At 40.1% G+C, this 20573-nt stretch overlaps 1 protein-coding gene across 1 annotated transcript in view; it reads left to right on the forward strand.

Moving 5' to 3' along the window:
• The window catches only part of LOC108510102 (coiled-coil domain-containing protein 180-like), a 22022-nt gene extending 2881 nt beyond the window's left edge, over positions 1-19141 (forward strand). Inside the window, 27 exon segments of the mRNA XM_017839792.1 lie at positions 42-85; positions 1407-1533; positions 1803-1826; positions 1828-1867; positions 3075-3280; positions 3846-3992; positions 3995-4071; positions 4582-4757; positions 5846-6026; positions 6556-6702; positions 6959-7103; positions 7314-7430; positions 7855-7953; positions 8301-8334; positions 8337-8413; positions 9055-9254; positions 9994-10064; positions 10827-10905; positions 11768-11842; positions 12737-12803; positions 13000-13141; positions 13564-13758; positions 14547-14662; positions 15685-15796; positions 16040-16145; positions 17046-17184; positions 18552-19141. Of these exon segments, the coding sequence (XP_017695281.1) occupies positions 42-85; positions 1407-1533; positions 1803-1826; positions 1828-1867; positions 3075-3280; positions 3846-3992; positions 3995-4071; positions 4582-4757; positions 5846-6026; positions 6556-6702; positions 6959-7103; positions 7314-7430; positions 7855-7953; positions 8301-8334; positions 8337-8413; positions 9055-9254; positions 9994-10064; positions 10827-10905; positions 11768-11842; positions 12737-12803; positions 13000-13141; positions 13564-13758; positions 14547-14662; positions 15685-15796; positions 16040-16145; positions 17046-17184; positions 18552-18683 (3075 nt within the window). The 3' untranslated portion in view covers positions 18684-19141.
• The last annotated feature ends 1432 nt before the right edge of the window (positions 19142-20573 follow it).

Consider the following 20573-nt stretch of genomic DNA (forward strand, 5'->3'; position numbering starts at 1 on the left):
TTCATGTTGGTTGTACTACTTAGATCTTGTTCATGCTGTAGTGCAAAGATGTGGAAAAACACTGCTTGCTACTTCATGTGAGACTGTAAAATGAAATAATGTACATACTGAACAAGGTTAAGGCAAATAATACTCACAGTTTATGAGCAGGACTAAGGAAGACTGGTATCACTCAAAAACTACACCAGATCAGTATTGTTGTGCCTTATCCATGCCTTATGCAGAAGTTAAAAGTAGTAGTTCAGATTCTTGACTCACAGGAATCAGAAATGGGTCTGCACCATCACCCGTGGTCTCAGATTTGATCTCGTTCAAAGCTGCGAGGACTAGAATTCGCTAAGAGCTTTCAGATAGCCAAAATATTGATTTTGGTAATATTTCTGTGACCTGTCTCATGATTAGGCATTTGCAACTATAAAAACCATTATAAAAACTGACACATACCATGCTCAGCAGCAGGTGTGAAGATTAAACAGGCTGAGAGGAAGCAGCTCTATTCTCACACCCAGGAGGTCGAGGCAGGTTAGAAGAGTGATGTGGACCTTCACACACCTCCCAGTGGGATTGTGGTTAGAGCTCTGGGGTTGGTGCTCTTAATGCTCATTAGAACGATTTAAAAAACCCCAAAGGTAATGGAACAAGTTAAAATACAATGTGAGGTTGCAGGAAGGCAATGTAACCTATTGTTATGATCTGGTTATTAAAAGGATTAGAAATGCCTCTGCCGGAATTAAGGTGCAAACAAGATCATGTGCCAAAGTCAATAGTGTGGGTTTTATTTAACAGTAAATGTGAGGCTGAGAAAGAGAGATAGAAAGAAATAGGAAAAAGGAGGGGGGAGAAAGAGGGTGACAGAGAGAGATGAAAATAGAAAATGTATCACCAGTCCATGAAACCCGGCAGCATCCCATAGGTCCTGTTCTTCTGGTCTTCTCAGTGGTGAGAGTCCCACAAAACTTAGAGTCCATTGGATTAATATATGTTAAGGAGATGCCAATCACCTCCCTTGGGGTGGGGAAGCTTTGCAGTCTCTTGTGACAGGCTCGTTCAAAGCTGAGCACCAATACAGAACAAATATGGAGGACAGTAATTTGACCTCTCATTTTTAATATTCCTTACATAAGCACAGATTTTGAATGATTTCCTATCCAAAAGGAAAGATGTGGAAGGTTTTATTGTGAATATTTCTTAATTTTTGTACATTCATATATTTGTAATGAACTAATCTCTGCTAATAAGCCAGGATGTGATTGTATTTGGTATAAACATATCAGGTGCAACATTTAGCCTAAAGGTTTTATGAGATTGGTGAGACATTTAGATTTGGATTTAAAGGCACTGTAGTCAAATTTATTTTATTTTTATACATTCTTGAATCTCTTAAACAGTGACCTTAAATTTGACAGGAATGAGACACTCAACCAAGTTGTAATGGATGAAGTAATGGCTTACCCAGGAGCTATTTTGCAGGAGTTGATTTCTTACAGCATATCCATCAGCCAGCATTTTAATGTGAAGGAAGTCTTCAAACAGGTAAAAAGAAAATTTTATCTGGTTAAAATCTTGTTACAAACTGCATTTCAGCAAATTCATTTACCTTTTAAACAGAAAACTACAAGATAACAAACTTATATTAGTGAATTTGAGTGTCACAGGTTCTTTAGACAATAAGTGATCCATTCAAGACTATCATAACTTACTGACATAGATATATTTTGAGAAGGGATGTGGATTTCTTACAAAGAGGTAAATCTGTATTTTCAAATGATATGGTTTTTTTTTTGTTGTTGTTTTGCTTTTAGAACTTGCAAGGCGAGATAGCCTCCCATGGTTCAAGATGAAAGTGATACCTCAGTGGTACAAACAGGTATTTTTGCTTGCTTTTTTTTCAATCTGTATCTCTTTGGATTGCAACCAGTAAATCTGTGCTTTAACTGTAAATGACTTGTTGAGGCAAGAAAATGAAAGAGAGGAAAATTTTAGAATATCCTGAGTTGGAAGTGACCCACAAGGATCATCCAAGTCCAAACTCCTGGCCCTGCACAGACACCACAACAAAACCATGTCCCTGAGAGCATTGTCCAAATGGTCCTTGAGCTCTGGCAGCCTTAGGGCTGTGACCACTGCCCTGAGGAGCCTCTTCAGTGCCCAGCCACCCTCTAGGGGAAGAACCTTTTCCTGAGATCCAGCTAAACTTGCTCTGACATAGTTCCAGCCATTCCCTCGGGCCCTGTCCCTGCTGTACTGGTTTAAGAGTCAACCAGCAGGGGAAATGAACTCAACTCAAAGGAGAGACCACAAGTCAGAATAACAATTTATTAAAACAACACAGCAAGCACAATCACACAAACAAACATTTGGTCCTAACCCACAAAACCCACATGTACAACCTGGTACCCTGGGGCATGAACAAAGTGGTGTTCCCTGGGCCCCGCCTGAGTCCAAAGCAAAAGGAGAGGGGAGAACCCCGCCGGTGGGAGAGCTGCTGCAGGCTGGTCAGAAGCGGTGATCCAGCAAAGGTCGAGAGCGACGAGCTGCAGTCTTCCCCCTGGACCCACGAGCAGGTCCCCCAGTTCTGGAACTCCAGGTTTTTTATATTCTTCAGTTCAGGCAGGAATGGTCAGTTCTTCCCTCAGGGAGTTCCATAAAAGGTAAAAGCATCCTCTTATCTCACAGGCCTCTTAACACCTAGTTTATAGCCTGAGGAGTCAGGCTCTTATGGGCAGAGGTGCTAATAGTCTATTGACAACAGTTTCTGGGAAATGGCATGGAAGGCTATAGAATACACAGTTTTGGTTTACACTCATACCATGATGAACTCAGCTGTCCTAACTAGGACACCTGCTCACACAGAGCAGAGATGGGAGCTGCCCTTCCACCACCCCTCGGGAGCTGCAGACCCCAATAAGCTCTGACCTCAGTCTCCTCTTCTCCAGCTGAACAAGCCAAATAACCTCAGCCATTCCTCACAAGGCTTCCCCTCTAGTCCCTTCACCAGCTGTGTCTCTCTCCTTTGAACGCTCCCTGATAGGTTTAGATCTTTCTTACGTTGTGGCATCCAAAATTGCCTCCAGGACTTGAGGTGCACCAGCAGAGAGCAGAGTGGGACAATGGTCTCTCTCAGCCAATGCCAGAAGAGACAGACAGTTGTCCACGATCAGATGGAGAAACAAACCCAGCTGAGCATGAGGAGATCTTGGCACAGGAAACTGAAGAAACAGAGGAAGATGGAGAGAGCATTCCTCATACAAGTGAAGACACTGAACATGCAGAACAAGGGGTAAGTGTTACAGAGATTAAGTGAACAAGAGAATAAATTTTGAAGGTGAAGGCAGTCCTGCCCAAAATAAGGAGGAATAGGAAGTCTTTTTGCTGAGGATGAATAGAAAGTCTTTGTTTGCTTAGTCTGTCAAAGCCCATAGGGGTTTAGATCCTTTTTATGGACAAATAGAGTGTATAAAACCATTTACAAGCACTGCTTTTCCCTTTGTAAAAACTCTTTGCATAGTTTTTGTTTTAATCTATCTTTCTTTCATCACAGTGTTCTTAAGCCATGGTGAATGCTTTAAGCTGTATTTGTACCTAAGTATTGTTTTTTCAGGTCTTTAATTCCATTATTTTATTAACATATCAAAAGCCATCTAAAACATAGGTGATTTTACCTATTGAGCCTTCCCAGCATATATAAATATATAAATATTGCTGACACTGTATTGGTGTTGTCCAAACTGAGAATGAGAATGCTATTCTAAATATCCTTAGGATTCTTACATTAGCTTGTGCTGTGTTGATTCCATGCTGATACCTTTAAAGGTAGCAGATGATGATTTCCAACTGTTCACTAGGCAGTGTTCAATAGCAGCAAGGCAGAAGGTACTGAAAAGGCCATGGAAATATTTTCCACTGCTAGTGGAAACATTGACGCTGTCCTTGGAGTTGAAGAGGCAGGAAAGACTGACATCACAGAGAATTATTTTACAAAATATGAAAAGGAAGAATCAAAGAATCACTTCCTATGTACCTGAAATATGTGCTTCTCAAAGAAACCGTGTTTGTCAAGCTGAAGAAAAAGTGAGTAGTAAACAGCTTCTTTACGTAATAGACAAATTCCAGCCCTTTAGAAGAAACATTCTACTGAAGAGGCAAAAATTAGCTAATTATTACTATATAATGAGATATTCTAATTATAAAATTGTAATTGTATAATTATTATGTCATTCCTCTTTTTTAAATTGATACAAATATAAGAAAATGTTTATATTGCTTTGTAGCCATCCTTTCAAAGTACCACAAATGCGTTTACCTTTACAGAACATTCATATTTTACGGAAATTTATTAAGTGAGAAAACAGATCACAGAAAGACCAGTAAAATTCCCAAATTCCCTGCAGAGCCATGAAGGTCAAATGCCTGGTACTCAGTAGTAGGCAGCTAGCTCAAAAACTTGACTAGTATTGTGCAAATGGTACTGAAAGCATATCTTCCTGTAGTCAGAAGTGAAATTCTTAGAATTAATGTATTTAGTAAATTCTTATTTATTATTTACTGTTCCTCGCTGTAGTATTTCTTTTTCAATCGTAGGATTCGCCTCTGCTTTTTTGAACACTTGGAGAAATGGTTTGCAGAATCCTTGTCCAAATCCCGTGTCTTCGTGGCTGCCAAGAAAGAGGAGCTGAATTCAGTACTTCTGCTGCGTCTTCAGTTGCATCAAGAAAAGCAGGAGGAGATAGAGACAAATATCTACAATGTTAGAGCTGGTACTGGTTTTTTTTTTTTACTGTGAGCATCATATGACTTTTTTTAGAGATGATCACAAGTGGGCCAAAACTATTTCAGCATTGTAAAGGACAACTGAGCAAGGAAGCAGTTGAGTGTGTACAAATTCCCAGTGTAATATGTTACTCATCTATTTTCAGAATGACATTTCTACACCTCTTCCTGGTTTGTGCTACGTTATGTTTGGAAAAATAGACAGTGGTGCCCTGATCAACAACTGCACTGTAGGAGATGTAGAAGACTGTATTGTCAACGTTGGTGAATTCTCATTCGCCTTGAAATTATTTAACAAGAGTTTTTATTGTACAAAAAACTAATTTTACGGGTGTTGCGGAGAAAGAATTAGCCAAGTTGAGAGAGCTGAAATGGCAGGACCAGGCTTCTGAAAACACGAGAGGAAGGATTTAGCTCTGTGAAATATCACTGAGCAACTACAGAGCAGCCACTAATCAAAACCTTTTTCACATGAGAATTGTCTGGTTTTTATGGCGAGAAAAAAGTACTTTAGACAGGTTTGTTGGTCTTTAACATGTAAAGTAAAAAACTCTCTCTTGGGAGAACAGGCAAACAATTTTTCAATTTCCCTTTTTCTGCAAAGAGGTGCTTTTTCTGGCTGCTTTATTGAGGCAATTGGCTGGCTCTTGATTTATCCAACTATCATTCCAGAAGGGAGATCAAAACTGATGTTTTTTCCCCTCACAAAACCAGGGAGAAGTGTATTTTCCATTAAAAAAAAAAAACCAAAACACTTTACTTTTGTTACAAGATTGAGAACAGAGATCTAATGAAGATGTCAGCAATGACCAAAAATAAAGGAAAAAGAATGTTTAGAGCAAACAAGAGACATTTGTGTTTTGAATGGATTAGGAGCTGCTAAGGATATATGTTTAACACAGAAGGAAAGCCAAAGAAACCAAAGGGAATGTGGTTTATTTGTATGGTTTAGTTACTGCGAGGTCTGGTTCTGTTTATTTTGCTGCTGCTGTTGGTCGTAGGCTGACTGGGCATTGTGGTAGTCCCCAGCAAACAGGGAATAATATCCATACTGGACAACTTCTTTTCTTCTCAGGGGAACTGTCACTTCCCAAAGAGCGTCTCGAGTGCCACTGTGAGGGACTGGAAGAAGGCCTGAAAAAGGAGAAAGCTGAATTTCACCAATTTTTGGATCAGCTAACTAACCTCAACAAAAACTTCGGCTCCCGAATCCGTAACTTGGAGTATGACTTCCTCCATGCTCCTGTGACTGAGCAGTAAGTGTGCCACAGGTGTTTCTGGCTGGAAGTCTCCATTGTTAAATACTCCTGATTGCTGTCTGAGATGTTTCTGGTTTGCATTCTGAACCTGTTTTATACATCATTATTCTTCAGTGAAGAGTACTTTATAAAACTGGAAAAGATGGAAAGAATTTCATTCTCTCTCCCTGAAAAAATTAAAATCAGGGCTGAACATATGGAATTTTTCATCTCTTTTCAAAGTGCTGGCAGTCTTTAAGTAGAAAAGATGTTTCATCTGTTTAGATTTTCTCCACTTTACTGAACCTGCACAGTAATAGTAATTGACTAATTGATTTTGAAGAAAACCCCTCAATAGCATCAGCTGTTGCTGATACCTTCCATGTGTTCAGTCAGACCATCCCAGCTCGGGTGGTTGCTTTCAGACTTCACTTAATCACTTTTGAATTCTGACATTTGTTCATGTCTTTACAGCCAGCAGTCGCCAGATCATCATGTGTGTTCCTCTTCTGACATGTTTTCCCTGTCTTTTATTATTTCTTATTAGGTCAGCTTCTTCCAGGAACAGTCTGCAATCAGAGCTCCACAATCATCTGGAATCAGTTGGGGTTACTGTGAGGAGTTACCAGCACCATTTGGAGGAAGCTTTAGGAAAACTAAAGCGTTCAAATGTGGATTTTCTCAAAACTTGCAGGTATAGAGATTTCATGGGAGTTTTGTTTATAAATAGTGCCCTATTTCTGGGCATCAGCGTTTGTTGCATAGGCAGAAGGGTAAAATTAAAGTTTATTTCGTTATTCATGTAGTTTGCTATTTTAAAAAAAATTCCATTAAGCCACAATTATTATGCTGTTTTCATCACATTTGTGTTGATATCCACATTTTAGGGCTGCTTAGCTAAGATAGTCTTGGAGGAAAAGAAGAGTCACAGCTTCTACTTTTGCTTTCAGATTATTTTTGGAGGGAGGTGACTTCTCTTCGGAAGAAGTAAAGTTTTTCCACAGCTGTCTTCAGAAAGAAAGTAAGCAAATTGACTCTCTGGAAAGTTTAATCAAGACAGATGTGGAGAAAATGGAATCAAGCTGCTTGGAGCAGGTATGCAGAGTTTTATTCTTTCAAGTTATGTTTTCTATTGATATATGTGATTTGCAGTCAGCCTGCTTTCCAATTACAACTGTAAGACTGTTCTCTTTGGCAATTATGTAATGATGAAAAAAAAGAAATAAAAATGGCGAGTTCTATTATTTAAGTTTTAAAAAGTAAAAAATCACCTAGTCCTGTCTCTTGTTTCTGGCTTTCTTAAAGGCTACTGAACTTATCAAGCAGTCTGAAAAAAAGTTTGCTGATGTCTCTGTGAGTCGAGCCTTTATGGGGAAGGTCCAGAAATCTTTGAGATGGCTACAACAGCAAATCAAATCAGAGGTACAAAGGGAAACATCAGAACCTTGCTTAAATTCCATATAATAATTATTTTTTTTTTTCATCCTGTTGAAGAGATTTTGGCTGAATTCAGAGTGGACAAACATGAAGTGACCTGCTGTGTTAATTCAAAACCTGTTTTCTGTCGCTGTCAGCTTAAAACTTTATTTTTACTGCTGCAGCTGTGCTGGAACACTGTGGGCCTGCAGCACATTGAGTATGTACATCTGAATTGACCAGCATTTTTGTGTGGTACAGTGAAGGACGTGAAGTGTTGCTTTTATGAATTACTGTTTTCAGCTTCTCCTCTGAGTACCAGGGATTTTTTTAACCTGTTTTTATCAATGGTTCTAGTGGTTTGAAAGTGGAGGCTCTGAAAATCTCCTGAATGGGGATTTTACTTCCCCACTGTCTGCTTCTGCTTTAGGTAGCAAATTCCAATTTGCAGTCAGTGACATTAAAGTCTTACGTGGAGAAGCTCCAGCAGAAGAGAGATGCTTGTGCTCATCCTACTGCAGATAAAGAAGTAAGTTCTAAACAGCACAAAATGGTATTTAATTTGGATTGTTAATAATTGTTATTAGACTCACTGTGCATGATTGCATAAACTAATATTTTTAAGGTGGACTGGTGTTTCTTCACATTTAGGGGGTGGGCAGAAACACAGAATTTTTGCTCAGGAAGGTCCCACACCTCTTTTCCTCTTTACCAGACCAAAAGCTCAACCTCTGTGCTATCTCATTGCTTCCACGTATGTGTAGATAAGCTGGTGACAGAATAGAGGCCACTGATGTTGTTTGCAAGAGTCAGCATGTTTGAAAAGGCCAAAAGATCTAGTTTAATAAATACCATCTGTATTCCCATGTCTTTAAGGCTTCAGCTTCTGAAGAGTTGTATGATTTTGCTAAAGAGCTGTTCAAGAGCTGCAAAAGAGAAGCCAGTATCTTGACTGCTTCTTAGAAAAAGCAATGATCCCACGTGCCAGTGTAAGTATCTACATTCTCTATATTTTATTTAATGTTGAGAGAATTTCTCTGAGTAGATGCTTTAAAACTTTTTCAGGATCTGTGCTTTGAATTTTCAAATGAAGAAAGAATCTGCATTATGCTAAGCTGCCCAAGACACTGTAACATCAGGACATTTTATTAAGAGGTTGAGTAAATCAGCAGTCAGCACCAAGTTTACAAAATGCAATGAGTTGCTTAGTTGAGTTTGTTTTCAAGGCACTATTCATAGATACATATTTCATGGATTTCTTTAAATAATTTAAAAAAACCAAATGTGTCCGGAAGAGATTTTGTTTCTATCAAATGGGTTGTGTTTCCTTTTTTCCTTTTCTGGAAAGTCTGTCTTTACTTTGTCATCTCATTGGATCATTGTTTTGAGAGTATACCTTTAAATACTGTTGATGATTATTTTGAGAACCTACTCTGAACTGCTCTGAAGTGTTTCAGAGTTGTATAACTGTAACAACATTGTTACTAGAATGACAAAAACTTTTATTTCAGCCTGTGAAGCAAAATAGTGTCTGTTTGGAAGATCTGCTTTAGTAGCCAGTTACTATGTGGAATGCTTTCACTGACTGCCTGCCACAGTCAAGAGGGCTTCATTTTTCTTCCCATTTCAGGAGGACGTTCCCACTCTTGCCATGGATGGGATGTCACAAGATTCCATTGCTCCTGCTGTTCAAAGAGAGAGCCTCAGAGATGAGAGCAAAAGGATGGTAATGGGGCTGGATCCTGAAAAATTCCCCGTGTTAAATCCCAGCAGAACGGATACGTCAGCACTTGATGATTTGGCAATAAGTGTTATCCGGAATTTAGTTGGGTAAGTACTTGTTTGCCTAAAGGTATTTTTCTGTCCTTAATTTATATTTTCTTAGCTCCATATGCCACTTCTCTCCGTGAGGCTCATGATATGCTACAAGGGGCTTCACAACAGTATTTTTTAAATTTATGTTCCAGAAGCATATAAAGGTTTTCCTGAATTCATATTTTGTAGAATCCCTTGTATATCCAGAACTTGAATAGACTGTTGGTAGATAATACTACTTCATACTTTCTGATCAGTCTAACTTTAAAAATCAGTCTGGCTGAGACTGATTTCTTTTTAAAAGCAAGATTTCTAACAGCAAAAAATACCCCCTTTTGAGTAATAAGTGACATCTATTTTATAGCACAATGATAAAGTTTAGATGTAGCAATTCAATTTTTGTCTTAAAGGTGATCACCTTAAAAGGTGATTACATGCTACACAGTCGACTGAAAAGTGTGCAATGAAGAATATGAAAAGTGTTTGATTTGCAAATAGTATTTTAATGCATTTTTGCTTGTAGAAATTCCAAAATTTCAGATAAAGAGTTAGTTAGTCCCATTAAAGTACTTCAGTATACACTGTCAGTTGTAAAAGTAACCCTATCTGTTAAATATGATCTCAGAAATTTAACCACACTTAGCTCATGGTAGGGATGGAGAACTTGCCCAGGTCTCTGTATAATGTAGTATGTAATATAGAACATAAAATACCAGGATATTCAACAGCCACTTCTCTCTCTTTTTTGTTTTAGATTTGTCCCGTCCAAACAATCTCCAGACTTAAATCAAGAGAGAAAAGATCGCTCACGTTCATTAGGACCACGTGTGCCTATATTTCTTTTAATGCATTCTGTTCATCTAAACTGTAGTTCCTCTCATTTTACTGCACAAGTCTAGCATGTTCCAGACCAGTGGCTTCCCTGTTGGTTCTGAGAGTTGGTGCCTCCCACTTTTTTTCTTGGACATCTTCACCTTGGAATAGTAAGATGATTTTTGTCTCTTAAACCAATGAAAGCTGCAGAATGAGATAGTGTTACAAAGAATATCTCTGTGATGGGAAAAGGAATAGAGAAAAGAATTGGAACAGAGGTCATGAAAATACGTAGGGAATCAGGGATACTTCTCAAATTGTGTTATCATCCACTCAAACGTGAGCACAGAGGTAATCCCAGGTGCTACCTGTGTAGTGTTCTGATTTCCCCATCTCTCTTCTGGAGAGCTTGACTTCTCCAGCCATTTTTAAAGGTATTCTCTATCTCTTCCACATTTCCAAGTCCCTGTCACAGCCAAGACTATGAATGTAGCCCATTCATTCTCCTTATTCACGTTGTTCACACTCTCCTGCCTTCATGTTGGTTTATATCTCCTCCCATCTGTCCATTTTCTTTGGCATCCCCAGAACATAACCTTTATTGCTGTTGCCACTTCTGGGTTGCCTCAGTTAGGATTGTTCCTGTAGTTGTGCCCTACATATTGTAAGGAAAACAGGAACACAAAATTCATATCCATATAAAAAATACTTCAGTTGTCATTTATAAAATGTTCTTCATCTTTCCTTGTTAACTAAAACCCATTCTTCCTCCAGTAAAGAAGAAGGTATCCAATGCACGTGCAGCTCAGAGCACCAAGAAATCATCTTTGGATGAAACGAAGCCAAAAAAAAGGTGAGACCCCTGAAAGGAGGAATTCCACTTGAAATATTCCTATGCAGAAATTTAAGTCAACTTTGTGCCCTGCCTGTTCATTGAAAGATTCTTAATGCTTTTTTGTATGAGCCTTTTTTTCCATCTCTGTTTATGTCCACGTGATCAGCTTTGTTTTGTTTGGGTTTTTTTTTTTCCAGATTGTGGCTGGGAAAACGTTTTTCTTTTTCTCCTTCATCTGCTGCTGTTTTGGACTCTGAAGCTGTTGAAATATAGGCTAACCCTTAAATCAGTGTGGCTTAATTTTCAGGTGTGGCGTCTAAATAGTTTGTGTTCAGCTCAGTCCATGGATCAATGAAATGAGCTACTGTAACGGTGAAAACAACAGAAAAGTTTTGAACAGCTGAGAGTTCAGAAGAGAATCCTGAGAATCTTTTTCCATCAAAAAATTATTTTCATATTGTTGTGATTTAGGAATGGTATTCCTCTATTTAGTGTTCCCCCTGAAAAAGTCCAAGCTCTCACTTCCCTCTCCTCCTCCCCTCCTGGTGGGCTGGCAAGGACAATGAGGTGAGAAAACAAACAGTAACAGCAACAATATGAATAACAAAGTGTACAAGAGAGGCAAAGGATTCCCATGTGATGCTCACCACAAGGAAAGCCCCGCCAATGCCCCTTTCCCTGGCCCTGGCAATGACAGGAGGTGGTACAGAATAACCTCCAGGTCCTGGCCAAAAATTAACCCTGTCCAGGACACACATAATACTAGTTTTAGAGTTACATTTTTCTGATTTTTTTTCTTCAGTCCATCACATACTCCCATCATCAGCCAGAGAAGGAAAACACTCGTGGATAGCATCAAATGAATGTTTTTCTTTCCTAGCGAAAAGAAAAGCACCAAATCTGTTCCCAAGGACAGGACATACCAGATATTTGAAAAGAAGCCTCCAAAGTCTGAGTAAGTCATGGATATTTGCAGAAGAAGTTAATCTGAAAAAACCCTCTATCTATCTAATCTATGTATCTATCTATCATTGTGACCTATAGAGTTCACTATTGAATTTTGAGGTACTTAACCTTGATATTTATTGGTCAAAGTGCTTACAGAACAGTTCCTTTTTGTAACATACTAACAATGAAAATAAAAGGTCATCTGTTTTATTCTGTTTAATGTCTGAAATGGGAGGTCTCATTGGAGCCCATTTTGCACATTTGCAAGAAGAGGGTGGGGAATATAAAATAGCCTGTCTTTCCATTATTTTCACATCTGAGAAGACCAATACATTTTATACACTACATTCTTGTGCTCAATATTCCACTGATAGGAATAAACATGGAGCAAAGAGGTCCCATTCCCCTTCTCTAAGAAAATTATCCTATCTGTGCAGCTGTACTCTACAGAACTGAGATATTTCGTACGTGCCATGCAAAACTATTCAAATTAATGCCTAAGATGTTTAAGCACTTGGGAATTTTATTTCCCACTGTGTTTCAAAATAATTCCAGTAAAAAGCTAGACCCACCTTCAAATATTTCTGGTTTATCCAGAGTGCATGGTCAGTTCTTAAGGCAAGTTTTAGGCACAGGAAGTTGGCTAGGATTGCTTTTTGATGTGGCAGTGTCTCTAGTGATCATTTACAATAGCTGCAAGTCCTGGCTGCTTCTGAAAAGAACCAGTGCTAATGCAGGGGAAGGATCTTAGGCATTCTGAATATTTGTTTGGGTATGCTCTGAAAAATGTATTAAAATTAACCTGAACAGAATATTTGAAGAGCAGTGAATATTGCCAATGTGATAATTTTACCGTGTGATAGTATTTAATTTTTTTTTTTTAACTTTTGTTGGTTTTCAGTACTTTGAAGGGGATCATTATGAATATTCTCTGGACGGGTAGCAACACCTTGCTTGACCTCGGTGAGGTAAGAAAACCTTCTGTTCTTCAGTCACTTTTGCTTTCATAGGTCCACTCCTGTGTCAGAGAAATAATTTGGTTCTTTTCAGTATTTGTCAGACCATCCAATAATTTTCCTTCCTTCTCCTGCTGTTATATACCTAGATGTGACACATTTGAATGTGTTATCAACAATTTATCTGTTTTTTTGTTGCCTTCTGCAGGATTTTTATGGAGAAAAGACACCTCAGATGGGAATACCTAAATATCTGCCAGAGACTTTTGAACGTTGGGCAGAAAAGCTCAGACAGAAACTACTGTCATACAAAAGACAGGCAGATGATGACTACAATTTCTGTCTTAGAGGTAAATTCACTCCTTTAAGACTTTTAATTTCTCATGTGTGCAGTTTTTCAATATGTAAGCTGAAAATGGCAGTGACCAAGAATTAATGTTGTTGTCTTAATCCATCAGACTCAGTGGAAAAACTCCAGTTGATTTTACTGGGACTTGAGCCAATATTCTTTTCTGAGTATTCTCAGCTACAAAAATCATAGCAGAAGGGCACTTGACTAAGTTGAAAGACCTGTACAGGTCACATCTTTAAGCAAGTGTATGTTTCTCAAAGCCTTGGACCTAGGAAAAGGAATGGCAGAGACAGAATCTCTGAGAGAGAAAATTCCAGGCTGTTTGACCCTTGCAGTGTGTGTTCATCTGGACCGAGTGGGGTTTTTTTCCTTGCAATTAATACTTCTGTGTCCCGTACACACCCTGTTTTTTCCCCAAAGAATTTCGGGATCAGCTGAAGTGGTTTGAGGAGGAGCTCTCTTCTGTCTCCCAGTTAGCAGTGGATAGTCTTTTAAGAGAACATGAGCAGAAACTCAGCTCTTGCACTGCTCAGATTCAGCACCTCTTCAACAGACAGCTGGGAGAGTGGGAGGATATGAAGGTATCTATCATGGATATATTGGAATGCTTCCAGTGTAAGCAATGCTAAATGCATCTGATAAAATTTTCTTTTTCTCATTTTCGCTCTTTGCTTCATCAGTCCCTGCTGAGCTGAGGTGTAGTTTCTGTGTTTGCAGTTAGTCTGGGTAGTTTTCCTGGAAGCTTTGTATTTCCTGGAACTCAGTCCTTTTTCTGCCCTCTTCCAGCACTGGTCTGCCCTTTTCTTATCTTGTCAACTCTGCCTGTAGCCTTACACTTGGACTGTCAACTCTGCAAGGGCTGTGACCTTGTGGTAGGGCCATACAGCTCCTACTGTATGGCGGCACTCCTTTGTAGGAACTATGGCATATGGCAAATGAAATACTATTATTTACTATTAGTCATAAAAGAGGCACATTTTTTTCCAGTAATGTCAGAACTCAGAACAGAATCATAATGGAGATCATGCAGAAAATGCTACAGTAACTTCAGGCTTTGTTGCTCTGAGTATTAAGTTAAATTCAGGAAAAAATTACAAATATAGAGTTATAAAAAAGTATCTTCTTTACCACTTGGTAGGAGAGATGATTATTTACTGAAAACAAACCCTGGAGTGAGACCACAGGCCCTGTCCTCCAGCAGAGAGGCAGTTTAGTGCATGCTGCACTGCAAGGTTTATCTCCAGACAGCCACGGAGTAGCTCTGTTTTCTTTGTCTTTCTGAATACTTTTCTATAAAATGTTTTGGGTTTACTTCTTCCTTATTATGACTAAAAGTACATTATTTACCAAAGGCATTTCTTTCTGGTGTATTTCCTTAAAGACTGCGCACCGGAGAAAATGACATTACTCCCTGGGACACCCAAACAACTCCCTTCAGCTGGAGGCTTTGTGGCAAGAGGAAATAAAAAGGCAAAAAGATCAAACTGAGGGTGTTCACCTCAACACAAAGATGCTGCAGGTAATTGTAAAACCCTTGCTTACTGTGAATTTAAATGTTGCATTTGGAAAGGAGAGTGCATTTTGGGTACATTTTTCCTCCCCATCTAAAGGAAACTTGAAAATGTTTTCAGTTTTAGGCAATCCTGGTCATATATCGTTCCACTTTTAAGTTCTGTATTATCAGCATTAGCTCAATATTGACATAAATACACATGCACACATAGGCATGTATAGATTTATTGTGGAACTAACTGATCTTGTGTATCATTCACAGAGCATGCTGGCTGTGAGCTTAATGGTAGATAGGAGTGTTGGCTGCAGGGGTGACATCCTCTGGTTAGTTCTCTTCTTTGCAGACAACAGATGCCTGAAAGGGTTTCTTTCTTCTCTGTGCATTTCATTAGTGCAAATAATTGACACTTTTCCACACAAGATTAAGTACTGGAATAAGCAGAATTTACAGGAGAGATTCAGGAAGCAAAACACTTTTCCCCCTCCACCCCAGGGGTTTATTGAAGGTTGGTTGCCCAGCACTAAAGCTCTTTATTTTCTTCTCTCAGGCCACTTACTCCAAATTCTATACTGTCTGCAGAGTATATATATTTTTAATTGCAAAGTAACAGCTCCTTCTACTCTTAACTCTGCCTACAGACACAGAAACACAAATACCCTCTTTTAGAATAACACCTGGCCAAAGCACTTCCACTCAAAGTACCCGAATTCCAAAATGGTCTTTGCTTTGGGAAGAAGGATGCATTTACAGACAGCTGTTTTTCTCAGGTTTAACACAACTATATATCTGATGGGTGCCTATGCACAGAACTCTACAGTTCTGTGAACTTTAATGATCAGGCAGTGTTAAGAATACTGCAGAGAGATGCTTTGAGACCCTTTTATGTGCCACTTCGAGCTTTATGTCTGTTAGCTGCACCTGCTGCAGAATGTCAAGGTTGGATACTCGTGTAGTTCTTTTGGAGCCAAATTAAAAGGAGATCAAATTATCAAAAGAATTTCTCTCACTTGTCTCCAATATCCCAACAGGACTGTGCTGCTGAGTGTGCTCAGAGCTTTTTTTCTGCACTGGCTGCCCTCGCTGAAAAGCTGCTCTTGGAATTGGATGAAACCATCACCGTTGATGACATACAAGTAGCAGGTAAGTAAAGAAGAAATTGCTTGTTCAGGCCTTCTTTCCCTTTTCAAAGACTGCAGCAGACTGCCCCTAGGAAGCAGAGGCTTTTATATGCTGTAATATTTTAAATGCAAAGATTTGCGTAATGAAGCCCACAAAGCTATTTCTTGAAAGTGTAGAGCATCAAGCTGCATGTAGTTCCTCCAAAACAATCATGTTTCTGCCACTGTTTTGCTTTTGCTGAGTAGATCTTCTATTATCTTCCAGACACTGAAAGACCTAGAGAGAAGATGTTGACTTTAAGCCATCGGAAACAAGCTGGACTTCCTCTAGAAACCTCTAAAGTTCAACAGTTAATCAAACGAGGGAGGGGGTAATGTTTGAAGATACTGAACACTGTTCTGTCGAATTTCTCTTCTCTAAATTGGTACCAGGCACTGTCCTCATAGTTTTTTTTGCTGCACTTGATGAAGCTGCTGAATACTTATTGTAAGGGTCAAATACATGCAGGTACTCCAAAGATATCAGGCAGTGGAAGGATTTAGGAGAATTTATTTTCAAAAGTTGAGAACACAACATATCAGCACAAAACTGCACCGGGCCTGGGGAAAGACATGCCTCCTGTTCTTCTCAGGGCTTTTATTGTCCCTCAAATGTGTCTGTGACAACTTATCTTTTCTCATACCAGGGAGAGCTTCTCCGGAATGCAGGAAGAGAAACATTCCAAAACTGTCTCTGGGAAAGATGCCTCTTTCCAGGCAGGAAAGCTTTCTTAAGCGAAAAACCCTCATCTCCTCCTAGTAAAATCTTCTGGAAGGGTTTTCTACACTTGCACTATGCTCATTTTTAGTGATGTCATTGAACTAGTTATGGGGCAGTTTGGGTGGGTGGTGATTTTAAAGAAAGAATTACAATGGATCCAAATAAAAGTGAATTACATATTGTAGTGTAAAACAATACAATGTCATGGCTATTACTGTGCCATTTGCTAGCCACTAGTTATCAATTCAGCACTTTCAGATCTGTGAATATACTGTGTATTGTCATTCAGAAGATAAGAATTCAATACTGTGCAGAGGTCCTGAAGTTTTAAAAGAAAAGGTGGTTGTACTTAACAAAGAAGTTTGTAGGGTAAGCCTTTTGTGGAGATTAAAAAAAAATTAAAATGGATCTTTTGCACTTTAGTACAAGTAACGTTAATTAGTATGATAGACTCTCTTTCCTAAGTTTCTCTGTCGTGTGTTTTTTGGTTGGTTGATTTGGTTTTTTAAAGGACTTGACCAGGAATACCTGAGACTACTCTTCCTGAAGCTCCAGCCTATGTTCTTTGCAGAGGAACTGCAACGGTTTCAACAGCTCAGACTACCCTGGGCCATCTAGCAGTGATGGATGCGAGACAAGCTGCATACCAGGTGGGTCTGTGAGTGGGGCTGCTGCTCTTGGGGGATAGGTTTTTTAAGAAGAAAACCGCAGAATCGTATCTATGTGTAAGTTTTAACATACCCAGTGTTTTCAGATTTTAAAGCCATATTATCCACGTGTAGAAGTCCTCTTTTGTGTCCGTTTCTTCGTGACATTGTCAGAAGCAGACAGGGTTGGTTTCTCAGGGAACCCTCTCATTTGGAGGCATGACAAAGGGGAATTGTTTCAGCAGGGAAGCATGGATGGTGTCAGAAACAGGGCACTGCATTCAGCAGCACCACGGTTTCAAAAGCAGCTTCTGCCCCCATGCTGCTCCAGTGCTGCTTTCACTCACCTTTCTTTCTAAAGCCTACAGTTTAGAGTTAGATCACAAAGGCTGAGTTTTCAATAACAGGTAAAGGGCTGTAAAATACCACATACCTATCTTATATCCAGAAATATCACAGATCACTGTTTTCACCGTAAAAATGATCACTCTTTCTTCACTGAGGCTGCTAGAAGAATGAACATGCTGCAGACACCTCTGACCCTCTGACTGGCACTGACAATCACTTGCAGAACAGCAGTGCTCAGCAGTTAGAAGAATATTCTTATGTTAAATCATTTGGAAAGAAATGATCAGTATTTATGCGTCTGATGTGGACTGGTGAACTGAATTAACTTTTAAAATATATATATTTAATAGGGAAATGTAAAATACACTGTCAACAGTGGCAGATGTCATCAAAACTATCAATTTGCATGAGTGTTTTATGGATCTGGTCCTGGTGCCCAAGCAGCTGGTTACAGCACAGCTTTGAAGGGAACCTTTTTGGTTGGATACAAACAGTTGGATACATGCCACAAAAATATTTTCCTGCATGTGTGTTGCATTAAAAACACAGTATTTTATGTTTTGAAGCGTGGACTCTTTAATACGGGACCTTTGAGGTTTTCATAGTAGACTACAAGTTTCTGTTTAGATGAAGTACCTTTTTAGCAGCTTGATAGTAGTTCAGGTCATACCTGTGAGTTAAGAAGTTCTGGCCAGAGCCTGAGTGCATCCCATGTTGCAGATGCATGCTTGAGTTCTCGAGGGTAGGCAACTCTCTAATCTAAGGAGCTAATGGAAGTGAGATGAAGATCTTGCATTTTAGCAAGAGTTAAATATTGCTGATAACTTAGTTCCAGATGTCTTTAAAAGGAACACAGAAGGGACACGGTGAACAATTAATTATTCACATAGTTCTGTTGTCAAAGGTAGAAAACAAGTGGCCTCTGTGCAGTCTTCTGGCACAATGGATCAGGACCTGGATTTAGGCAAAGTAAAATTATATTTCATCAGCACCAATTGTGTCCTTAATTGTTTTTTATACAGAAATACAAATGTAAGCTTGAGCAGCTGTTCGCCCAGATCAAGGAAGAAAGTGCAGCTCGGCTGCTGGCAATTCAGCGTTGGCAAGATTGGTGGGAACAATCCATCCAAAAGATGAAGCAACTCTACCTCTGAGAGCAGTCAATTCTTGCTGAATCTTTGTTGGTGTAAATTGACAAGTTTGTGATAATGTCAGCAATGTTACAGAGTTAGTGCAATAGAGTTTTTTTCTTTTATCTCACTAATCTGCTGCATTGAAAGAAGCTAATTTTTGCCTTTTTGCGTTGTGTTACCACTCTTGTTTCCTCATATATATTTTTAAGACAATTCATAAACTCATCTTTACAATTTACATAATCTCTTGATTTGGCTACAGTGTCATCTGTTATTATTCACTTATGAGTATTTGTGCACACAAACCCTTTGTGCAAGGGCTCTTAATGCATATTTATTAGCTGAGTTTGTTTTGTTGCAACTTTGCTGCCTTCAGCTGGTTTGGTCTGAAAACTCTCCAAGGCATGGAGGAAAACTATCCCTACCTATGCACCCTTGTATCAAGGCCTCTGTGTCCGAGCAGCTCTCCATGGAGATCTCTGACTGGAGACGGCCAGCCTGAAAAAGAAATACATCTTATGCTGTCTTGGTTCAACAAGCCTTGCCTTGCCATGCCTGCCCCTCCCATGGCTTTCCTTGCCTCTTCTGCTTCTCCCATGTGTTGCTGACCCTTGCCCTCCCCTTCTTTCATTGCCATACCTTGCCTACCCCTGCCTTACCTTCCCTTGCCCCTGCCTTGCCTCTCCCTTGCCCTTCCTTTCCTTGCATTGCCTTCTTTGCCCTTCCTTTGCCTCTCTCTTTGCCTTGCTTTGCTATGCCTCCCTTGCCTTGTCTTGCTTTGCCTACCTTTGCCTTGCCTTGCCTACCCCTCTTATGCCTTTCCTTGCCTCTCCTACTTCTCCTTTGCGTTGTCTACTGTTGCCAGCCCCTTCCTTTCATTGCCATGCCTTGCCTGCCCCTCCCTAGCTCGCCTTGCCCCTCTCCATTCTTGCCTCACCCCTCCCTTTTCTTGCCTTCCCTTGCCCCCCTCCCTCCTCTTGCCTTGCCCTTGCTTGCCCTTGCCTTAACTGTCTCTCCCTTACTTTGCTGTGCTTTACCTGCTGCTGCCTTGCTTTGCCTTGCATACAAGTCCCTTCCCTTGCCTACTCTCATAGGTTTCCTTGTTCTAACAAACCAGGCACGGAATTTTTCTTTCCCCTGCATGGCTGTACGGGGAGGGATGTTTAATGGGAGAGGGTATTTTTGCCTTGGGTGACTGACCCACACAAAAGAACTAACCTGCTCCTAAGAGGTGGCCACAAGCCCTGTGCCAGCCAGGAAGCAGCATCTGTGGCCTGCCCATGTGTTGCTGTCAGGATTCCTGAGGGCTGGGAGATGCCTCAGGAGCCGGATCCTGTAGAGCTCCATCAAGGCTTCGCCACTACCCAGACGGTTCACGGGGCTGCAGAAGAACCTGAAGGAAAAGGACTGCTCTGCCTTAAAGCCCAGCACTGTAATATCCAGTCCGACTATAAAAATTCCATACGGACAATGATATCACCCAGGGAAAAGGTGCCAGCACAGAAAGCCCTGACTGCCCACAGAGTGCCCAGGCTGCGCCACACACTGCACCTGAAAGCCAAACCTCACAAGCTTTCTGTCCTGGGGCACAGAGCTGCTGTCCCAGTGTTTCTTGCAAATCCCACCTTCCTGCCTTTGCCAAGTTAGGCAATATCAGCCTTTCCTTGGCTATGAGAAGTTTCCTGTATTTTTAAAAAAGCGGAATAATTCCAAGTCCCGTCTGCTAAGCAGAAGCAGGTGGGTGACAGAAGGCAGTGGGGTGTAAGCCCTGCTGGTACCCCAGCTTTTCCCTTTGCCTCTTCCTGACCTGGTTGCTGTTTGTCCTGCCAGGCCAGGGATCCTGAATCCCTCCAAGGGTCCTGGAATTGATGAACTAGAGGTGTAACTGAGGCCGGGCTTTACCCCAATTAA

This window comes from Lepidothrix coronata, unplaced genomic scaffold (assembly GCF_001604755.1).
Source record: "Lepidothrix coronata isolate B3197 unplaced genomic scaffold, Lepidothrix_coronata-1.0 Scaffold479, whole genome shotgun sequence".
NCBI classification, from domain to species: domain Eukaryota; kingdom Metazoa; phylum Chordata; class Aves; order Passeriformes; family Pipridae; genus Lepidothrix; species Lepidothrix coronata.